This window comes from Homarus americanus, unplaced genomic scaffold (genome assembly GCF_018991925.1).
Source record: "Homarus americanus isolate GMGI-L3 unplaced genomic scaffold, GMGI_Hamer_2.0 scaffold49667, whole genome shotgun sequence".
NCBI lineage: Eukaryota > Metazoa > Arthropoda > Malacostraca > Decapoda > Nephropidae > Homarus > Homarus americanus.
Window position 1 is genome coordinate 2,039,480 of NW_024738608.1, and position 21,571 is coordinate 2,061,050.

The window sequence follows — 21,571 nt, forward strand, 5'->3', positions numbered from 1 at the left end:
GGTGAACGTGGTAATGAGCTAGTAGACTCGCTCCTCATCACGACAGAAGCAAATGACATTAAAAAGAGACTCCGGCGAGATGCTACAAGTGAGTTCTGAAGGGAAATGCCCAACTACTTTTAGATTAGCATGGTTTAAACGTATCCCCTAGAACACTGGACAGTAAAGGTCTTAACACCGTAATAATAAGCTGACAATGGTATAAAATAGGTCAAACCCAAAAGACTTAATTTTTATTAGCTATGCCTTAAAATTTTATTAATTTTGAGAAAATGGAGACGTACGTGATTGAGATTTGTTTCAACTGCCAATATCGTTAATTACTGTAGTGTTTTAAGCTCTAATCTCGCTTTATTAATTGACAATGATTCTACAATAGTCGCTTAAGCTTGATCTGGGTGATACTTGGAAATCTGAGAATTTTGAGTAGAGAATGTCCTTTACATCCTAATTAATTATTCAATGTTAACTTTATTCTAAACGCTAATGGACATATCCTTTACATAACTATCGAGTAAGCTCGAGGGTAAGCAAGTTTGCAAATTGGCTGCGGCAGGTTTCTTTGATTTTGGCCATTTTAGTTATCGGGTGGGGGAACTCTTCTATTACTTGGAAAATCTACTAAATCGGGCAAACTGGTGGAGCTTCCCCAGGTATAGTACTGTACTGTACTCTACTCTACTCTTAAACTAATTAGCTATGGGTCACGTTCAATATTTTCTGGACTTAAACGTCCACATAACCTGTTAAGAGGAACAGACAATGGAGAACCTCCACCAGTTCGGTGGTACAATAACCAGTTGCATAATGCTAGCGCAACATTTAATAGCGGGAGGTCTAACATATGAATGAATCGTCGCTCTGTCCCCCCCAGTGTAACAAATTATATTCATCCCCCCAGCAGGCAGTGACAGTCTCTCTATTGAAGGTGACGGTGCTGGGGTCCAGGCTGCATCTGCAGTAACTTCCAATGGTGAGTCATTGACATTGCTGCTATCCTCTAGTAGATTCAGAAATATAGAAATTTAAGTTGTCTATTTAGACCTTTACATAATTCCTAACTTAAAATCGTTTAAACAGAATTTTGTCTTCACATCTCGGTGCATTAATACATCCACGTGACTATAGCATTACAACTGTATCACGGAGAAAAGACTTGTGCATGCTCTACCAGGGGAAGAGTATCGCTTCAACAGGGAAGTTACTTGGGTAGAAACTGGACATAATGTAGGTTAAACAAAGGAGATCTCTGGTATAACCAGGCAAAGAAACTGGTCTTGAAAGAAAGTCGTTTAGTTTATCTGGATGGTCCACTCCTCCACACTAAGAGCGAGGTGCTTACCCGTCTGGTCCCCGTGGTATGCTACTTTCAATTGATTGAAAATGTCCAAAGGAGGGCCACCAGACTGGTGCGTGCTCTACGGAACCTGTTAACCAGAAAGATGGAGCGCCTGCAACTACCTAGCTTGTATTACAGATGGGCATGGGGTAACCTAATTGAAGAGTATAAACCTCTGGGGGCACTACTCGGTCAAATGTTCATAACCTGGAACTGGCGGATGTCGCCTCCACATGGGGTCGCAGCTCAATGTTGAAGCCACAAGTTTTGAAAACCTAGGGCAATTTTTTTTTTCCGGAGCGAGTTGTGAACTCCAGGAAAAAAAATCTGCCAGGGCGTTGTGACGGTACCGAGCGTGAGCTCATTCAAGGCCGGACTTGACCAACACTGGTGCAAGTTCTGATATATTCAGGAGCCAGTGCATGCCCAGTATCTCAACAGTGGATGTCGGACGTGACGGACAGCCGAAGTGGCAAACAAGCTAATCTGTGGTGAAGAATATGGTTGAACATGATGGGTGGGATCTTGATACCTAACCCATCCTTTACTTTTATCCTCTGTCACCGATTGGCTTGTTAGCTGTTTGGGCAGTTGGTCACGTCTGTTGCCAAGGTCAAATCTATTGAAACTCCTCTGTTAAACACTGTTGGCAAATACTGGGCATGTACTGGCACCAGAATGTATCTGTGCCAGTTTCAGTAATGTCTGGTCTCGAATGAACTCGCAATGTGCTGTCACAGCACACAGGCAGAATGTTTTGAAAGTTTAAAATTCTCGCTTCAAAAAAGATTACTCTATTTTCAGAGCTTGTCTTCAACATTGAGCTGTGACCCCTTGTGGGGCGACGTCGGCCAGCTCCAGATCTGGACACTCGACAGTAGTGCCCCCCTCGAGATGTTGACTCTTCGATTAGGTCGCTCCTCGCCCATCTGTAGTATAAGCTCGGTAGTTGCAGGCGCTCCAATCTTTCTGGGTAACTGAGGTTCCGTAGACCAGGCACAAGTCTGGTGGCCCTCCTTTGGACATTTTCAGTCAATTGAATCTAGCATACCTCGGGGACCAGACGGGGAAGTAGTGTCGATCAAGTTTCTTCCAACACTTGGAGACAGCTGGCAACTCTAGGCCGTTTACTATATTACGTCTTATAATATAATACAATACGAAACAAAGCCCTACCATTAAATTAAGCAATGTAAAACGAAGTAACCAATCGCCTATCACTTTTACATTTATTCATAATTTTTACTACGTACTACCCTGTATAGTAAACAAACGGCCTTTCGTTGCCAGCTGTCTCCAGCAGTGTTCGAAAAATCTTGAACGAGACTACTTCACTCTTGAAGATCGTGACAAGCGACAGACCATCCAGATGTCTTAACTACCTTCTTATAAGACTTGCTTGTTTCGTTGCCCGACTCGCCTTCTCGCAATGGCCCGAGAACTTTAAGTTCATTGTTGGCATACACACCCAGGTCCTTTTCACATTCGGTCTCAATCAATGCAGTCTCTTCGTCCTATTGCGATACGTGATATGCCTCCTTACTATTGGTGTGACCCACGTGCATCCTTTTGCACTTCATGATCTTGAATCTTGGCAGCCATTTCCACGACTATTCTTGATGCTCTTGGAGATCTTTCTGCAGTACTGTTAAGATTGTTTTTAAACCAGTAGACAGACCCGGTGCAGATAGCCTGCAGATTTTTGTTTAGTATACCCCTGTACATGTACTCTCTCAAAGATTATTCTGCACATTTACGGGGTTCTACAATGATAACCCGGACCAAGAAATCTGAAAACACTCGTCACGACTTCTGTCGCAGTGATCGATGCGGATGGTTTCGAAGCCAAGGGTGCAGCATATTTTTATTGTACAGTATCATGATCAACTGTGCCAAAGACTTGCTAGTCCAGCATGTAATTTGCAGTTGTTTGGGATCTTGTATGGTCAGTGTGAAGCATCGGGCTGGTGTCAGTTGAGTGAGCCCCCTAAAGCTTGATTGATAGCTGTACAAAATATTATATTCACGGAGATATCGTTCCACCTGAACATGCGGTTCTTTAAAGAACATTGGAAACTGTGGACAGGATACTGGCTTGTGATTACCAACATAAAAACTGTTCCCTTTCTTATAATGTTATTTTGGCGAACTTACACTCTTCCGGTATAACATTGGTACAAATGGAGAGATTAGGTGTTATTGGTGTCTTTAATATAGTGGTATCGTCTTCAAACCCTGCCGAGATGCTATCTATACCTGTGCTCTTGATCTTTTATTAAACTGGTTTCGAACAGTCGTGTCACTGCGGATTTCAATGTTTACTAGAGTGATGCACTTCTTTCTGCAGTGGAATTTAAAAGCTTTTTATCCCACTCTGTAATTTTGAGGTATATAAGGCATTAAAGATAGTGTTTAGTTGCCTCAAACTTTGTTATATTTTCCACAATTTTCTTGTTTAGGTATTCTTTTTTGCTCTCGCATCTCTGTAGAGTACTTGGTTTATTCGCCTGCAGAATTCTGACATCTTGTAAGGGAAAACTAAACGCTTAATTAATAAAGGGATATACAGTACAGGTACAATATTACAAATCCATTTAGAATAGATGTACAGTACTTCGAACTTTAATTTAAACTTTGCAGAAGATAGGCATTATAACGGTAGTTTGTTAGTTCAGGATCAGAAGTTGTGCTGTACGAAAATACCAGTTTTGTTGAATTTCTGTAAAAGCATTAGAAACTATGAATATTGCGACTTGATTACTGATACTGATTGTGGTTTCAGTGACTGTGTTCACAGTTGCGCCATCAGCCACCCTCGACGGCAATAACCAGACTTCGGCTTCGTCAAAGGCTCGCTCCTTCAGCGGCTCCGCTTCTCACCAGAGTTCCCCAGTAGGTCTCGAGAAACTCCTACCATACTTGGTGGTTGACAACTGCTCTTGTATTCATTAAAGCATTTAATATTCTCTAGGTCTGAAGATATAAGTTTGTGTTTTGGAAGTAAAATAATCCTAGAAACGAATTTAATTTTAATTGCAACCTCTGTTAAATCTTCAGAGGAAGGCAATGATGGCATACTGACCTCGAATAATTGTAATGTACCTGTAGTCTCGTACAAGTTTCTTCGAACACTACTTGAGACAGCTGGCAACTCCAGGCCGTTTGTTTACTATAGTACGTAGTATAATACAACAAGAGACCACAAAGCCCAACCAGTAAATTAAGCAACGGGAACTAAGTAACCAATTACCGATCACTTGCATTTATTCATCCATTTTTACTGCGAACTATAGTAAACAAACGGCGTTTAGTTGCCAGTTGTCTCCAGGTATGTTAGAAGAATCTTGAACGAGACTGTACAATTAACAATACTAACCAAATCTCCTTCATTCTTGCAGGTGAACACTGATTGTGGAAGATCACTGGGAGCACCACTAAATGCTCCCCGCTCTAAACTGAGCAGTGATACCAGCCCTGCCAAGGAGGGAGAGTATCCATGGCATGTGAGTACTTGCTAACTGTGGGATGGTTTCCGGTTGCTGTGAGCAGAGGCTTCAGAATATTTAGCTCGGTCCTTTATACTTCGTTTGTAGAAGCACGCGATTACAAATGTTACTTTTACCAGTTGATGTTTGATAAATTTTCCTCGTAGCTAATTCCTTAATACTGGACTGTATTAATCTTTTATCTTCTTTGCCACTGATCGGCTCGTTAGCTGTCAATGATTTATTATAGTACAGTACTGTAGTTAAATGGGTAGGTGGGTGTGATAGAGATGATCATACAACTGAATTTCGCTTATGTTACAGGTGGCTATCCTGTCAATCAAGCAGGAGTATCTGTGTGGAGGAGTCGTGGTGGCAGACCGTCATGTCCTCACTGTCGCCCACTGCATCCAACATGTAAGTTAATTGCAATTGTTGAAAAACTTAAAATATTTAATGAAGTTTTCTTGGTAATCTTTGAAATACAGTAGTTTATTTCTATTTGTAGTCTTTCGAAGTCATTTTGGTAAGAAAAAAGTTGATCTAAACTGCAATTTTTGCCCGGGTGTATGGAGTTGAAGGTCTTTTTATTGAACATGTCAGACGTGTTAGTTTTGGTCTAGATTCCAGATAGATCTTTAAAAAAAAAATCTCCTTGGTGTGCGAGGGATCACATTCCGTGTGACGTAGATTTAATGAGAACGCAATCCACCTCGGAGCAAATGGTCATACAGCATTAGGAACCCTGAGTGAAGGCAATCGATCAGTCACACCTTGATCAAAAATATAAATGATTTTGGTCCGGTTTGTATAATGTTCCCATCCTTCTGGCAACCGAATTCCTTGGCAAAAAGTCTATGGGTCGTTGTATGTATGCACTTGGGTTTGTTGGAAACTTGGCGTCATTCTTAATTTCAGCACCGCCTGGGAAGAAATTGGAAGCATAATGTATTGTCTAATGGTAGACCCTGTTGCCATATGGCATCACAAAAATTGTGACCAAGTCCCAGGTTGCTGATCTGACTTTCTGCCTCAATTACAGGGTCTCAATTGTTTCTCTTACTATTGACAACGCAACATACATATGTACAGTATATAATTTCCCACTTTTGATTTTTTTTCATTTTTGTATTTCTTTATTATTATTACATTTTCGCCCCGATGTGCGTCAGTGACCTGTGCCCGGGTGGGCTAATCCCCCGTAAAAAAAAAAAACACGTTGACCTCCACCTTGCAAGACCTTGAGCATTACCCTGTACTTGAATCGCAAGTTTGCATGTAACCATTTTGTTGGTTTACAAACCGTTTTGTTGGTAGTAGCCAAGACTACCTCAAAATTGGTGGGACTGGCAAAATGGTTATTCTTTAGCTTAGTTGCATGCTAAATGTTTGCATGAATAAGAACTTAAAATATATTCCATTCATAATATAGTGGGGGGGAAGGATTAATTTGTCTGAATATTAATGTAAAAGACTTGTCAGTTTAAGAATATTGTATACCCATCACTTGGTTAAGAGGATTTAACGTTCTTAAAGAAAAAAAATTATGTACTGTTGTAGTATATTGACCCTTTGGCTGTGGGAGGTTACCCTAAGCTCAATAAGATCGTCTGTCGGTAGCCAGAATAAAATGGCAAATGCGGGAAACGAAGAAAAGGTTTATTTCTTGTCCTCTTCGCCACTGATTGGCTCGTTAGCCAATTCTTGGCAGATTAATATCAAGTGTTTTAAGTGTTTTTGTCAATACATGTACTTAACCCTATATATTTATCTATTTTGACAGCTGACCGCCAGAGATATATTGGTTCGTGTTGGTGACTATGACCTGTCCACTGATAGTGAGAAATACCCCACTTATGATGTCACTGTTGTCAGCATCACTACTCACCCAGGTGTGTTATTCATGTCAAGGTACAAAGATTGCATGATGATAAATAGTAATGGTCGAGATATTATTTATATAATTGTGACCTATGAGGCATCAAGTTGGAATAAAATTTTAATGGATTATTTTTGCTACCATTGTTTATACAAAATATAGTAGTTTGTCATGAACCGAATGTGAGGATCGGTAGTAAAGAAATAGATTTAAAAATATAAAGGGGAAAATGCATCCTAGTATTTCTACTTGGTATATATAACCAGAGCTGCTGTTCTCCATAAGGCGAGGGTTGTGGCAGAAAACGACCCATCCCCCTCCTGAGACTTTTCACAATATCCCTCTTCTACTTGTTGCAGTCCAGGACTCTCGGTAGCATTAATGATGAGATGGAGTCCTCGGATGAACCTGAGCTGCAGTACAAATGTGAAAATTTAAGGTGTACTTAAGTCTCTTGACTTACCGGTGGTTTTGCATGGAAGTCGATGTAGTATAGCCTCCTGAGGTTTCAATTCTCTGTACACGACTGTCGATGGCAGTGCCACTTTCTGGTTTTCATTCGATGCAGTCTCCCAGTGGCCAGAAAGGCATGGGTTCCATTTTTTACCACAAAGTGAGTGCACTTGTCATTTATGGGGCCTCCATCCAGATCCTGACCCATCTCTACACAGGATTGTATGGATAAAACGTGATTCTATGGGCTAATCTTTGATAGGAAACTCTTGTTCTGCTTTTGGTCTCGGGATTTGTTCTCGGTGTTGGCTCACTTCTCCGGGAGCTGGTCCTGCTACCCTCCTCTGCTTCTAAAGGGTGCAAGTGGGGTCAAGGGTAGACTAGGGATGTGAGGCTTATTCCTTAGCAACACCGACTTCCTTAAAGACCTGAAATGCCATTCCCCATACTGGTATTCTTCTGGGGGGCTTTTAAGACTTCCCTAATCTAAAGCCTCTTGATTGATGCTATAAAGATACCATTGAAAATGAGATGCTAGTGCGTGATAGCTCATTGCTGGGACGGCATCCAGAGGCTACCAGACAGTGCTCGCTCAATGTTCGTGTTGGGGAATTTGTTTAGCTATTAATAGGTTGCCTAGCCCTTCTGACTCTGTACTGCTCGTATGGGGTTAAATAATGTGTATCTATCTATAAGTTTGTCCAGTGAAGTTTCTGGTAGTGTCCCCTTAGCCCCTACTTCAGGTGCACCTGTCTACTTCTGACTAAGGTTATCAGGAGCAGAGGTTACATCTGAAGTTTTTTAAAGCAAGTATCACATGATGCAGACTAGCTTTCTATTTTCACTGATAGCTCGAAGTCCATTGCTGGTGTTAGATTGGAAAGTCTTTTCAGCTTTTTCCCCTTGGCGTTTTCCTACTGCGGTTTCAGTTTTTACAGCAAAATTCAGTGTTTATTGTGGCCTTGAGGAAATTATCACCCCCTAAGAACAAGAATTTTTAGTGAGAAGAATGGCCTTTAACTTAGAGATTTCTTGAACCCCACTCTATCCTCTGATTCATGGGATATAGGTACTGGAGTGGCCCTTCATTACAGGAAAACATGGCAGTTGGGTCAGTTTTGCTGGATATCTTGCCTGCACATGTCAGCCAATGTGGTGGTGGTCAGGGCTCCTGCATCCCACCCAGCTCCTGTGCTTCAACCATCCACATATTGAGATGCACTACTTGGAATTAGAAACGTTGTGTAATACCAGGCAGCAGTGTGATACCGTTGTTGGCCCAAACAAGCTACAGAGAATAAAAATAATGAATGTCACTAAGGCGGAGACGGCCCTGGCTTAATTTCAAAATTGGCCACTAGACGGACACATGGCCACTTGATGGTCCGAGAGTCCAGCCAGTAGGTGATGAATGCCTCGTTTCCTACCTGTTATGTCATATGTACTGTCCTAATCAACTGGACCAGTGTAATGTATTGATAAATTTGTGGTACTGTACATGGTATTCCTTGTTGACCTGTGTTGCAATTCGTAAAATGTGTGCTGGGGGCAGAGGCTATTTTGGCATGTATTTTAAAATTTCTGCGTTATGTCTAGTATTAGCAAGGGAGCTTTGCACCCCCTTCCCCCCAAAAAATAGAGCCCACTATCCACCAGAATAAAGGCTACTTAAGATTTGCTTTAATCTGTTTTTAAGATACTGCTTCAGGCCTATAATAACAAACTTGCTATAGGTACGTGGAGCGAGGTTTTGAAAACCAGTTTCAAGAGTATCGCTAAATTTTTAGTGTACTGTACTTGTCACTAAGGAACTATCCAATACAAAGTTTTGTGTACAGTATTTACTGTATATATACCAAAAGTACAATAGTTATTGTATCCAACTCCTCAGACCTAACAGGATTTTTTTTAGTAAATTGGTACTGTAGATACGATTTAAGATTTCACGATATATACTGAACAATACTCGTATAAGAACAATATTGTGTGATGTACAATGATGAAACAAATCTGAAACCTCGTGTAGAAATTGAATCCTAGTCTTTTTCAGAATACAGGCGGAACACCTTGAAGGCAGACATCTCATTGATACGGGTAGAGTACCAGCTGCTGTCACTACCTAACGTGGCCAGAGTGTGTTTCCCTAATGAAGTATCGACACACGACCGACAAGAGTGTTATGTCCCTGCCTGGGGCTTTGTTGAGCCAGCAAAAGTGAGTTAGGTCAGGCAGAACCATTTCGTGGTGTAATTTTTCATTGAAGAGCATGTAGTGCAGTTGTACCAGGATAAAATATCAAAGGAAACGGATGGTGTACTTCCTCTCTCCCTTCGAATAATGTTGGACTTACCTTCTTGAAACTTGGGTAGTCTAAAGAAATATGGATTTGCATTAAACCTTCACCAGAAATATTGCAAGTAGTCTTAAAATAAAAAGTTTAGTCTCGACTGTTCTACCATTGATCACTAAATTTCAGTACACTTCTACATTTGTTATATCCTCCTTACCACTGATTGGCTCGTTACCCACTTGGGCAGTCGGTCACCTCTGTTACACATGTAAGCAAATACTAGCTCTAGGATATACCTGTCCAGTATCTAAAACAACTATCTGTGCGTAATTTGTGGGAAACAATGAGAATATGGACGATAAATTTTGGTATACGTGGGTTGTCACTAGTCAAACGTAAAATTTCAGCGCATATGAACCCCCATTTGCACAGATAGTTGCTTTAGCTACTGTACCTGCGCCAGTATTGGTATTGAAAGAGCTCGCATCAGGTGCCATCACCTTAGACACTGGAAGGTTATTCCTAGAGTTTAAAATTATAACTCCAAAAAAAGTTTACTCCCAATTTTCTGAACTTGTGGCTTTTACCAGTATCTTGAGCTGTCAAGTGGGGTTGGCATCCGCCAGCTCCATGTATGGACACTCGACTGAGTACTGTAGTGACCTCGGTTGTTCGTAAACTTCAATGGTCGGCCCCCCTTGCCCGTCTATACAGTAGTACTGTACATAGTTTAAGCTAGGCAGTTGCAGGCGCTCTAATCTCTGGGTAACTGACGTGGCAGAGGCACCAGTCCGTGGCTTTTCTTTGGACGTGTTCGGTCAACTGACAATAGCGTATCATGGCGACCAAATGGGAAGTACCTCGCTCTTGAAGAGCTTTACGGGGGTGGGTGGGCGGAACGTCTAGATATATGAGGCCTTGGAGGACCCAAGAGCTTTGTTGTTAAATTCGATTTCCCACGACCCGATAACTTCAGTTCCCCCTTTTTTTACTACACGGATTAAACCCACCCGGGCACAGGTCACTGACCCACATGGGGCCTGGAAAGGGGGGGGGGGGCGAAAATGTATTAATAATAATTCATAGTAAATAAAATTTATTAGTAAAATAAAAAATCAATTGAGAAACGCTATACTGTATGTATGTTGTTAAGAGAAACAATCGAGACCTTGCAATTGTGTAAATGAGGCAGGAAGACAGATCAGCAACCTGGGACTTGGTCACAATATTTGCGATGCCATATGGCAGCAGTCTACCATTAGACAATACATTAACCTTCCAATATCTTCCCAGGCGGTAGTACCTCCGTTTGATAGCTGCCTACTACATACACACCCTTGTACTGAGGAGTGCACAACGGTCTACAAGCCTAGGCTCCAATATGCCACCTGTGACGATTTCGATTTTGCATTACGTTAAAAAGCCTTTAGATTTGACTTGACAGAACTTGAACTCCACCTAGAACTTTCTCCGTCCTTCTGACCTGACTGCTTGACTCCTGCACCTGGCATACATCATCCGGTCGTGTTTTGTCATTTGTCCCACTTAATGAATTTCTGATTTTTTTCATAACTTTGTCAACCCCAGCACGGTACATGTGCAATGGTCTTGTATCCCTAGAACCAGTGGTTTAGGTCTTGGACATATATATTTGTCCACAAAATAGTTCACTTTGTTTGATATTCGGCAGTGTCTGCGTTCTTATACCTTGGCGAGTCATACCAGTGAATACCTCTTGTTACAATCATCCTTGTAATATTAGCTTTTGCCTGCTGTTAATTTGAAAAAGTACAGTAACCGATAAATCTGGAGGACAACATTGTGGTGGTTGGTGCTGACTGGCTAGGTGTTCCAACTCTGCCACCATACCCTCCTTGTTAGTTATGTTGTCTAGCAATTAGGGTTTGTTCCCCTTTGTAGCCAGTCTGATTAAAAACATGGTATAGGAAATTGTAAGTTACTTTTTGGAGCAGTGTATTTTGTTATTCCGGGGATTTTAGGAGTTTGTTGAAATATTGTAAATCCCTTAGCTGCTCAGTGTTTGGCTGCATGTTAAAAAAAATCTTGTAGTACAACTGATTAACTGGACACCAATAGGGAGGCTGGGAGCGGTACAAGAACTTCAGCCCCGTCTTGAGAGACTCCCGCTTCGTGATCATCGACCGTACTAAGTGTGAGAGACAGTTTAGAGAGTCGAAGACCCTTGGCTCTTTCTTCAAGCTCTTGCAAGGATTTATCTGTTGCAAGGGCATACTACAGTCTGATACCTGTCATGTATGTATTTTGTGGTTCGTGGGATTGCTCCATACTGTTTAAATTTGAAACCCCCTTCCCCCAACAAAATTTAGTTTTCACGAATTATAGTTTCTAACTTTGCCATAACCAAATACAATACAGTAAATTACATGTAGTATGACGGTGTTTACAGGTTTGTTCATCTCTAGTATTATTTCTAAACTTACAGGGAGACGGAGGAAGTGGCCTTGTGTGTCGTGCCTCAGGAGGGAGATTTGTACTGCATGGTAAGGTTTTGTGTTATTGGGTATTGTATACTGTGGCATATATTCGCTTCATGGGGCAACTTTAATGCTATCTGGTGAGCCAGTGACGCATATTAAACGTGCTCCTACCTTGGCTAGTACGGTATAGTACCGAGTGCAACCAAATATTCTACCTTCTCTATTGAATTGGTATACAGTGTATGTAAGCAAAAAAGGGCAGATGTGCGTGTAAGTCATTGAATATTCCTATACTATAATTTGACTAACTTGACAAATGTCTCGCCTCCCATCCCGGCCATCCTTGATAGTGAAATTAATCTTTTGGTCAATCGATACTTTCGGAAAAAAAATTATGCATATTCTCGCAAGTCAACTGTTCAGTTATCTGAAAGCTAGTGCCCTGTAGGAGGAAATTAGTGCAGTGAAAATCTTGAGGGGCTATCATGCTAATGCATTTTTTCCTCCAACCTTCAGCTCATTTTTGTTGAACTCGCGTACATTTGGATATCCTCCAGCAAGCTGGAAATATAATTGGGGTCAAGCTTTACTATGACGGGTCATATGAAACTAATACTTTAAAAACCTCTCGATTTTAAATAAAATATTTCTTAACTTGTCTTTAACCTAGTATAATTGGTAAGCAATAAGGACTTGTGAATATTAATTGTTTAATTATTTACCTGAATATTACTAAACTGGCATTTGATTCCATTTCTCGTATAACAAAATAAACCTATCATATGGTGCATCGCTTCACCAGAATGGTAACCATTGTGTAGCAGTAATGGTATCTTCTGGAATAAAGTTGAAGTTTATCTTTGGGAGAAAATTGGGGAATACCCCGTATTACGTCATTTACAGCAATGGAATGTTCAATAATTCAAAAATTGGCATCTCGAGCCGCAGCCACTGTATGTAACAGCATTCTAGAGCTGCTACTGCACTAGCTTCTTAAATACACACTGGTCCTGTTCACTTTTGATAGTCGGCACTGCCTCCATAAATGCTGCTTTTTCCTGGACTAAAGTGAGAAACTACTGCAACTTTCCCTATTGAGTAGCCTGTTGTCCAGAAGAGTTTCACCATATTTGTTAGGATTTGAGGTTGGAGATGAACATGCAGTGTAAACGAGTCTATTTCTGGAGATGAAGCAAATCTTGCATGTCAATTGGACGAAAATGGAAGTGTAATAGCCTGTTTAATAATGGAAATATCTGAATGAAAGGGGGTTATGAAGTATTGAGCGACATGGTTTCATCTGGGGGTCGAACTGGTGACCAATAATTGACTTGACTTCCTAGGTGCTCTACACCCCCACTGCTAATCATTCATTCTCAAACATTCGGGGCAGGGCATAGCTGCTACGTAAATTGAAATTTTAGTACAGGTATAGTCCTCCCAATATTGTAAACTTGGTGCTAAAACTATTGTTTGAAGATTGCGTATATCTTCTGAAACCACAATGGAAGTTTCCTTTCCCATTCATGCAAGGGTGAAACCAGTTCTTAAATGGATGTGTTTATCAGTTGCATATACAGCGTAACTCTAAACATGTCGTCCTCCTCACAGGCTTGGTGTCCTGGAGTGTCGGCTGTGATTATGGACTGCCCACTGCCTTTGTGGATACCGGTTTCTACCTGCAATTCATCTTGACCACTATCGGTTCAACTACATTCCAAGGATACACTTCTCTTACGAGTAGCACTTACGATTCGTCTGGCTATGGCGGAAGCGCACCCGCTGCTGGCTATGGCGGAAGCGCACCCGCTGCTGGCTATGGCGGAAGCGCACCCGCTGCTGGCTATGGCGGAAGCGCACCCGCTGCTGGCTATGGCGGAAGCGCACCTTCTGGCTTTGATGTCACTGGACAAACTTTTGCACCTATCATTGGTAGTGGATATGTAGCATATTCAGACCCTTACCTTACTGGCGTTGTTAATAACAAACGCAAACCAGAACCTACTGAAGAAGTCCAGCACGTCGACCTTCATCGTCCCTCTAGTTTCGAGACGAAAGAAAAACCTTCTGGAGTTGGTTATACTGACGATGACTACCGCCCTCATCCAGGCAGGTACCCTCCAGTAAGTGTAAACAAAGGTGACGGATACCCATCACGTTACACGGACGATGGGAAATACACCGCATATAAGGGAGACTACCAATCTGAGAGCTATCATAAGGGCTACGACCATGCAGACCTGCACAAGCAGGATGGCTACCATACTTCAGGGTACGAGTCCAAGGCATATGAATACAAAGCTGGCTACAAGGATGGTGAAGAGTACTATGACTCTGATGATGATCAATACGAATCTGATTACAAGGGCGGCTACAAGGATGGAGGCTATGGCAAGGATGGAGGCTATGGCAAGGACGGAGGCTATGGCAAGGACGGAGGCTATGGCAAGGACGGAGGCTATGGCAAGGACGGAGGCTATGGCAAGGACGGAGGCTATGGCAAGGACGGAGGCTATGGCAAGGACGGAGGCTATGGCAAGGACGGAGGCTATGGCAAGGACGGAGGCTATGGCAAGGACGGAGGCTATGGCAAGGACGGAGGCTATGGCAAGGACGGAGGCTATGGCAAGGACTCTGACTACCAGGGTGGTAAATATTACGATGGTGGCGACTACTACGAAAATTATGGTAAATATTATATGGATGGCAACTACTATGAGTCTGACTATAAGTATGGTACATATTATAAGGATGGCGACTATGAGGATGATTACGATGCTGACTACAAGAATATTGAATATCAAGAGACTGACTATGACGGCACGCCGGGCTACGGGACTGACTATGACGGCACGCCGGGCTACGGGACTGACTATGACGGCACGCCGGGCTACGGGACTGACTATGACGGCAAGCCGGGCTACGGGACTGACTATGACGGCAAGCCGGGCTACGGGACTGACTATGACGGCAAGCCGGGCTACGGGACTGACTATGACGGCAAGCCGGGCTACGGGACTGACTATGACGGCAAGCCGGGCGACGGGACTGACAGCCTACACCACCACCACCACCACCATACTGCTGGCTACGAAGATACAGAAACGGATTCCCATGATAAAGATGCAGCCTCCTTGCATGGTATTGTTGGGTACCTGAAGAAGCGTTTCACCTAGTAAGCCGCTGGGACAGGATTTTAAATGTTCTCTTGTTTTATATTTAAGTTGTATCTTTCTGTGAACTATCTGTTAAGAGCATTAATATAAATAAAGTATTTTTATAAATGTATTTTGAAAGTAAACCTAATTGTTGTATTTAATGGAAGTAAAGGATTTGTATTTAGAAAACTAATAGCAGTCATTAGATTCCATGTCATAGGCATAACAGGTGTCATAGTAAGCATAAGTAGAGGAGCATTCCTTTTCTAAAGTGCCTTTAAAATTTAATTGGCAACGCGTGTATGTTAATATTTTAACTTTATATATATATACTGTAGTAACTAGTCACCTATACTAAAGTGACTAAAAGTAATATTGATATGTAATACCGAATTAATTTAATAATCTGGAAGTGTAGTACTTTCTTTTGAAGTAATCATCCGGTAAGCAACCCTAAAGGCCTTGTATTCTTGCCCAAGTGTAAAACAACCCATGCCAGATTTACCCCCCCCCCCCCCAGGGTGGTATCTGGCTAGGGCCAGTTTATACCTGGGATATAAATTTGCCCATTACAGGAGAAATGCATAATAATAAGTTAAAAAATGAAATGAATAGAATTTGAGGAACTCGCATAAACAAAAGTAAATGCATTGGAGTCTCTAAAAGCAATCGCCTAAACAAAAACATATGAACTGTAAAAAATAAAAATAATGAACTCGACTATGAAACTTGTACAGTATCGAATTCTAATACTTGAGCAAAACTACTAATCCAACTACATGCAGTACTACGCTAATAAAGCCACTATTACTACTTTACCATCATGTACTAGCATATTTTTTAACCACCTACAGTACTACTATGGGCTGAAACCATGGCAGGGCAAATTAGCAGCTTCACAATTCCCCTAAGATGTTTGTAAAAATGTTAGATGGAAATGTATAAAGTGAAGATGCCCTAAAATCAAAATAAATAGAAAGGGCTTTGGCAATAAATTGTTCAAGGTAAAGTCTTCTTCGAAGATGAAGCTTTTGAGTCTAATCTGGTATATTGCATTATTTAGGCTTTAAAGATATGCAATAGCCCATCTGGTCCCCGAGATATGCTATACATTGTTAGTTGATTGAGAATGTCCTGAGGGCGGCCACCAGACAGGTGTTTGCTCTATGGAACCTGTTACCCAGAGATTAGAACGCCTGCAACTGCCAAGCTTATATTAGACGGTCAAGGGGTGACCTAATATAGGTGTATAAACATCTCGGAGGGCACTAATCGAGTGTCGATACTAGGAGCTGGCAGACACCTGCCCCACAAGGAGTAACAAATCAAGGTTGAAAAAGCCACAAGTCTAAAAAATTGAGGGCACGCTTTTTTGGTGTGAGAATTGTGAACTCTTGGAACACTGCTGGAGTATTGTGACAAACAAGTGTGAGCTTTTCAAGACCAGACTTGAACACTAGAACGGGCTCAGATACATTGAGGAGCCAGTGCATGCCAAGTACTTGCCAGCAATGCAAAACAGATGTGACAGACCCCCTCCACTCCCGAGAGACTTAACGAGCCTATCGGTGGTGAAGAGGGTAAAAGTATTTGAAATGTTAATTCTTGCATATTATATTTATCATATTCTATCCAAATATGCGAATTCTGTATTTAGATGTAGATGGTATGGGCAAAATAGAGGGTGTGGGAAAACGAACAAAAGTGTGATGGATAAAAGAATAAGTTACTATACCCCAAGATTTCTCAAAGTATAGTTCTAACAAGTACTGCATATCTTGTTACTGAATAATTTATATTTCGTCACCTTGACTATATTTACAGGGTATATTGAATCCTGCTTTGTTCAGGGGTTGATGCTCTAAAAGTATTTTATTGAGTAAAATTTTATGTATGAATACACAATCTTCCAGGCTTACATTATTGAGGCAAGGGCACTCCTATTCTATCAACGTAAATTATTAAAAAATATCACTCCCTACTCACCCTTAGCTGTGGTTGATGCTCTCAACAGTGATCTAGGGGGTTGCTTAGGTTGCCAGCCAGTCAACAGGTGTCCTGGGGTGAACCCTGAACTAACTAAAGTAACTTGAAGAGACCCTGTATTAGCCCCTGTCTTATTGGCAGAAGTATTTATATAAATGTGGGTTAATTACATTAGACTTGTAAAACTATCCCCCTTGTAACTTTCCACTAGCTATGAGGTTTATGTTCAGAGCACGTGATAGGATGTGTCCACAGGAAGTCACGTCACTTCGTGCTGAACTCAGGAATAAGTATCCGGCTCCTTGGCCACCTATTGTGGCAGTAGATTGACATCACTCACTAGAGGAAAACGTTATTTAGAACCATCGTGGATGGACTCCGTCTTTCCTCGAGGGAGGACGTCGGATATATTCCATTCTCCCTCGAGCGGTTTCTACTCAAGATCACTCGCATCAATTGGACGTATTTAGAAGAGCTACTATAAGATAGCCTCCATCCTCATTTAACACTCATAGGTACAGTGATTAAGTTACCGTGATAATCCTTTTCGAAAGTGTACATAGAAACCTTTTATAATAAATGAAGAAAGACCGTATTGGATTTCATTCCAGGAAATCCAATAGACTGATCTATGTTTTAGTACATCTAGAATATAAGGTGACATGCTTCACAAGTGATTGTTACAAGTGGTGACAACCAAGGAAGGTTGTTACATATATGACAGCTTCACAAGTAGTTGTTATACAACGGTAACAGTCACCCAACAGATACACACTTGGTAAAGGTATAGATATTATGTTCTCCCCATTACTGTGTTATACTGTTACAGTAAAATAAGTTTTTTTTTTTGTTACAATTCATTTCGTAAACAGGTGAATCGTACTTTTGTATCAGACAAACTTATTTCCCTGCCAGCTACTAAGTTGTTACCACCTCTTGGTTTCATTTTCCTCACCTGTCGTTAAGACGGAGTCACATCTATTTTAATATTTTTATTGCATTAACTCCTTATTTTATCCCTAAATGGCTGTAGTGATATCTCTGCTAGTTGGAATAATTGGTGCAGAGCACTTCTGGGGCTAAAAGATTTCTGGGTAACGAGATAACTCTCTCAAAGTCGGAAAAAATCCCTCATCCCCAGAAGTTTCCGGGTAATGGAAAAATTTTCTCAGAAGTTCCAGAATGATGCATTATTTCATCTCTCAATGCTGGAAAAATCCCTCATCCCTGGAATTTTCCGGGCAACGGAAAAATATTCTCAGAAGTTAAGGAAATTGCTGTGCATTCCATGACCTCTCGAACCCTGAAAAATATATCCCATCCCCGGAATTTTCCGGGCACTGGAAACTTTTCTCGGAATTTCTGGAAAATTACCCAGATTTTCATATCTCAAACCCGGATTAAAAATCTCCCATCCCCAGAACCACCTACCTCCAGGTCACTTAACATTTGACCTGTAGATCAAAAAAGTGGGAACAAGTACGAAATTCCATTCTATTGCTGAAGGGAATAATAAAGTTGCCTGGATTCCCTCCTTACATTCTTCAGGAGTTTTGTTGTCTTTCACTGGCCTTGTTCCCTAGGAATGGCTGCCTCTAATGAGTGGCCATTAGGTAAATTAGGAAAATAAATATTTAAAGATTGTTGTGCAGTTCCCAAGTTTATAAAAAGAGTAAGCTAAATAAACTACCGGAAGTTCATCCCTGGCACCTATCAACTCCTTAATCACCAGATCAGACTCATAGCTTGCCTCGTGTCCTTAAATTGACTGGGCGAGTAGCTGTTTATGCGGTATTTGCACTGATGCAATCGAGAAACCTTGCCTCAAGAACATAAATACATAACCCCCTGAACAACGCAGGTTCTGTCAAGGTTAGGTACTGTATAGAGGGCTATAAAGCGCAAATTCATTACTAAAAATGCTTTACAACTGCAACCGAGAACAGACCAGCCACCTGATCGAATAGTAAGCTGAGTAGCGGTGAAATAAGTATGCACAGTATGTAAGTGAACACCTTTCCTTGACTTGAGTCAGTTTCATTATGCAATACAGCACTGACCTGCAGTTCATATTTTTCTGAGGGGATTTCATGTCAGTTTTTTAGTCCAAAACTATTTTCTTCTCAGTTTAATCACATTTTTTTTTACCCTAACACTTTTTCTTTCATAGATGTTAATATACAGTATATATAATGTTAATTTCAAGTCACAAAAGTCTTAACTGCCTTCACTTACAAGTGTTTCATACAGAGATTACCTCTTAACTACAATAATAAGATTCTTACTCCTCAGTAATAGCGGTTATGCACCCATACAAGCTCATAACTCCTGGACTGTCGCTGGCCCTCCCAGGTGTACTGTTCAGATGGCACATCGTTTAGGTTGGAGAAGATCAGTGAGAAGCCGTAACACTCCAACAGCTTGAAGTACTTCCAGAGGTCTTGGAACATGTCCAGTGCTCTAATACTCTCTCCTGCCAATACAAGGTGAATTTATTTATTTTTACTTTATAGGAAAGAGAGAGAATGCTTGTATGAAATACAAGTCTTTGCCAAATTTATTCTTTCCATATTCTTCATAATCAATTGAACATTAAATGCTATTCATCACAAAAGACCCAAAACGGAAAATATGATTAATGGTTATGGGTTAAATTTATCAAAAGATGTAAATACTAACCACTGTACTTGCCGGGATGAATCACCATACCCAACTGCTTTATCTTCTTTGGCAGGTAGGGCGTGGTAGTGAAGATGTCCCTAAGGAAGCGAAGTTCTGAGCCATCTATGTCAATCTTAAGATAATCCACGACAGAATTCTCAAGTGCCAGTGAAAGGAGGAGGTTCTCATACCGGTCTACCTACCGTATAATGGAGGAGGATCAGGAGCTACAAGAGAAAGGTTAGCATATGACATGAACATAATGTGATATCTATTCTAGTATGATTATGATACTGCAAGAGACATTATTATTAGAACAGTGTAAGACAGTTTTCTTGGGGGTGAAGGTAATTTCAATGTTAAACTCATGGACCTGGCAATAACTCAGGTTTATGCACCAACATTTGATAGAGAGAATATTGTTTGAGAAAAGTTTTATGAAGGCATAAAAAATGCAAAGGAAGCTGTAAAGTTCAAAGAATATTTAGATATAATGTATGATTTTAATGCAAATGTATGAATGGGGAGGAAATATCAGAAATTGGACCTAGTAGGTTGAAAGTACTGTATTGGAAATATGACTATATGGGTTGGAAGCATCAGAAATAGAATGAGAAGTATAAATTTATGGCTTAAAACAGTTCACAGTAACATAAACTATGGTCAACTCAGATGAAGACTGTGGATAAGAACATGTCCCAGTAATGAGTATAGTAGAGATTGGATATTAGAAATTAAATTATAAAAAATGTGAGAAAATTAAATATTTTTTGTTACTTTACTTTTATACTCTTCACCACTAATCGACTCGTAAGCCACTTGGGCGATCAGTCACATCTGTTACGCACTGTTGGCAAGTACTGGACATGTACTGGCTTCTGAAAGTATCTGAAACTGCTCCATTGCTGGTCAAGTCTGGTCTTGAAAGAGCTCACACTCGGTGCCGTCACAACACTTTCTGGTAGATTGTTCCAAGAGTTCACAACTCTCACTCCGAAAAAGTTAGCCCTCATAGTTTTCTGGACTTGCAGCTTCTTTAACCTTGAGCTGTGACCCCTTGTGGGGCAAGCATCCGCCAGCTCCAGGTAGGAACACTAAACTGAGTAGTGCCCTTTGAGATGTTTATACACCTCAATTAGGTCCCTCGCTTGCCTATCTGAAGTAAGGTATATAAACTAGGCAATTGCAGGCCCTAGCATATCTCAGGGACCAGATGGGTGACAGTATTCCAGGCGGGCAAACACCTTGCTCTTGAAGATCGTTACGAGGGACGGACCGTCTAGATATCTGAACGACCTTCTTATAAGACTTAATAATTTAGTTGCCTCATTTACCTTCTCACATTGGCCCGAGAATTTCAGTTCATTGTCAACATCCACACTGATGTCCTTTTCGTATTCAGTCTCTAGTAATGCAGTTTCTTCATCCCGTTGTGACATATGATATGTCTCCTTACTGTTGGTACGTCCCAGGTGCATCCTCTTACACTTTGTGACATTGAATATTAGCAGCCATTTCTTCAACCACTGTGAAGCTCACAGAGATCCTTCTGCAGCTCTTCACAGTCTATTTGGTTCTTAATTTCCCGAATTAACTTGGCGTCATCCGCAGTGTATAGCTTCTGGCATGTTATTTATGAAGCAAACAAACAACAGTGGGCCCTAAACTCTACCCTGTGGTACCCCGCTTGTTACAGGTACACATGATGATTTCGTGCCATTAATCAACACACTGCTTGCGGTTATGGAGAAAGTCTCTGGCCCACGCTAGAACATTTCCCCGAATCCCGTACCCTTCCAGTTTAATTTTCAGCCTTTCATGGGGTACACTGTCGAAAGCCTTGGTAAAATCTACGTAAATG

At 41.1% G+C, this 21,571-nt stretch overlaps 2 protein-coding genes across 3 annotated transcripts in view; one reads left to right on the forward strand and one right to left on the reverse strand.

The window, feature by feature from the left end:
- LOC121874128 overlaps nucleotides 1-15,189 on the forward strand; it is a 35,499-nt gene extending 20,310 nt beyond the window's left edge. The window contains exons 7-16 of the mRNA XM_042378083.1: nucleotides 2-88; nucleotides 902-973; nucleotides 4,122-4,231; nucleotides 4,738-4,842; nucleotides 5,149-5,241; nucleotides 6,608-6,716; nucleotides 9,207-9,370; nucleotides 11,544-11,720; nucleotides 11,911-11,968; nucleotides 13,517-15,189. Coding sequence (XP_042234017.1) covers nucleotides 2-88; nucleotides 902-973; nucleotides 4,122-4,231; nucleotides 4,738-4,842; nucleotides 5,149-5,241; nucleotides 6,608-6,716; nucleotides 9,207-9,370; nucleotides 11,544-11,720; nucleotides 11,911-11,968; nucleotides 13,517-15,081 — 2,540 coding nt within the window. The 3' untranslated portion in view covers nucleotides 15,082-15,189. The remainder of the gene's footprint in view (nucleotide 1; nucleotides 89-901; nucleotides 974-4,121; nucleotides 4,232-4,737; nucleotides 4,843-5,148; nucleotides 5,242-6,607; nucleotides 6,717-9,206; nucleotides 9,371-11,543; nucleotides 11,721-11,910; nucleotides 11,969-13,516) is intronic.
- Nucleotides 15,190-19,161: 3,972 nt separating this feature from the next.
- The window catches only part of LOC121874099, a 59,267-nt gene continuing 56,857 nt past the window's right edge, over nucleotides 19,162-21,571 (reverse strand). For both annotated transcript variants that reach the window (XM_042378019.1, XM_042378018.1), the window contains 2 exons: nucleotides 19,729-19,909; nucleotides 19,162-19,522 (listed from right to left, as the gene is read on the reverse strand). In XM_042378019.1, the coding sequence (XP_042233953.1) occupies nucleotides 19,338-19,522; nucleotides 19,729-19,909 (366 nt within the window). In that variant the 3' untranslated portion in view covers nucleotides 19,162-19,337. The remainder of the gene's footprint in view (nucleotides 19,523-19,728; nucleotides 19,910-21,571) is intronic.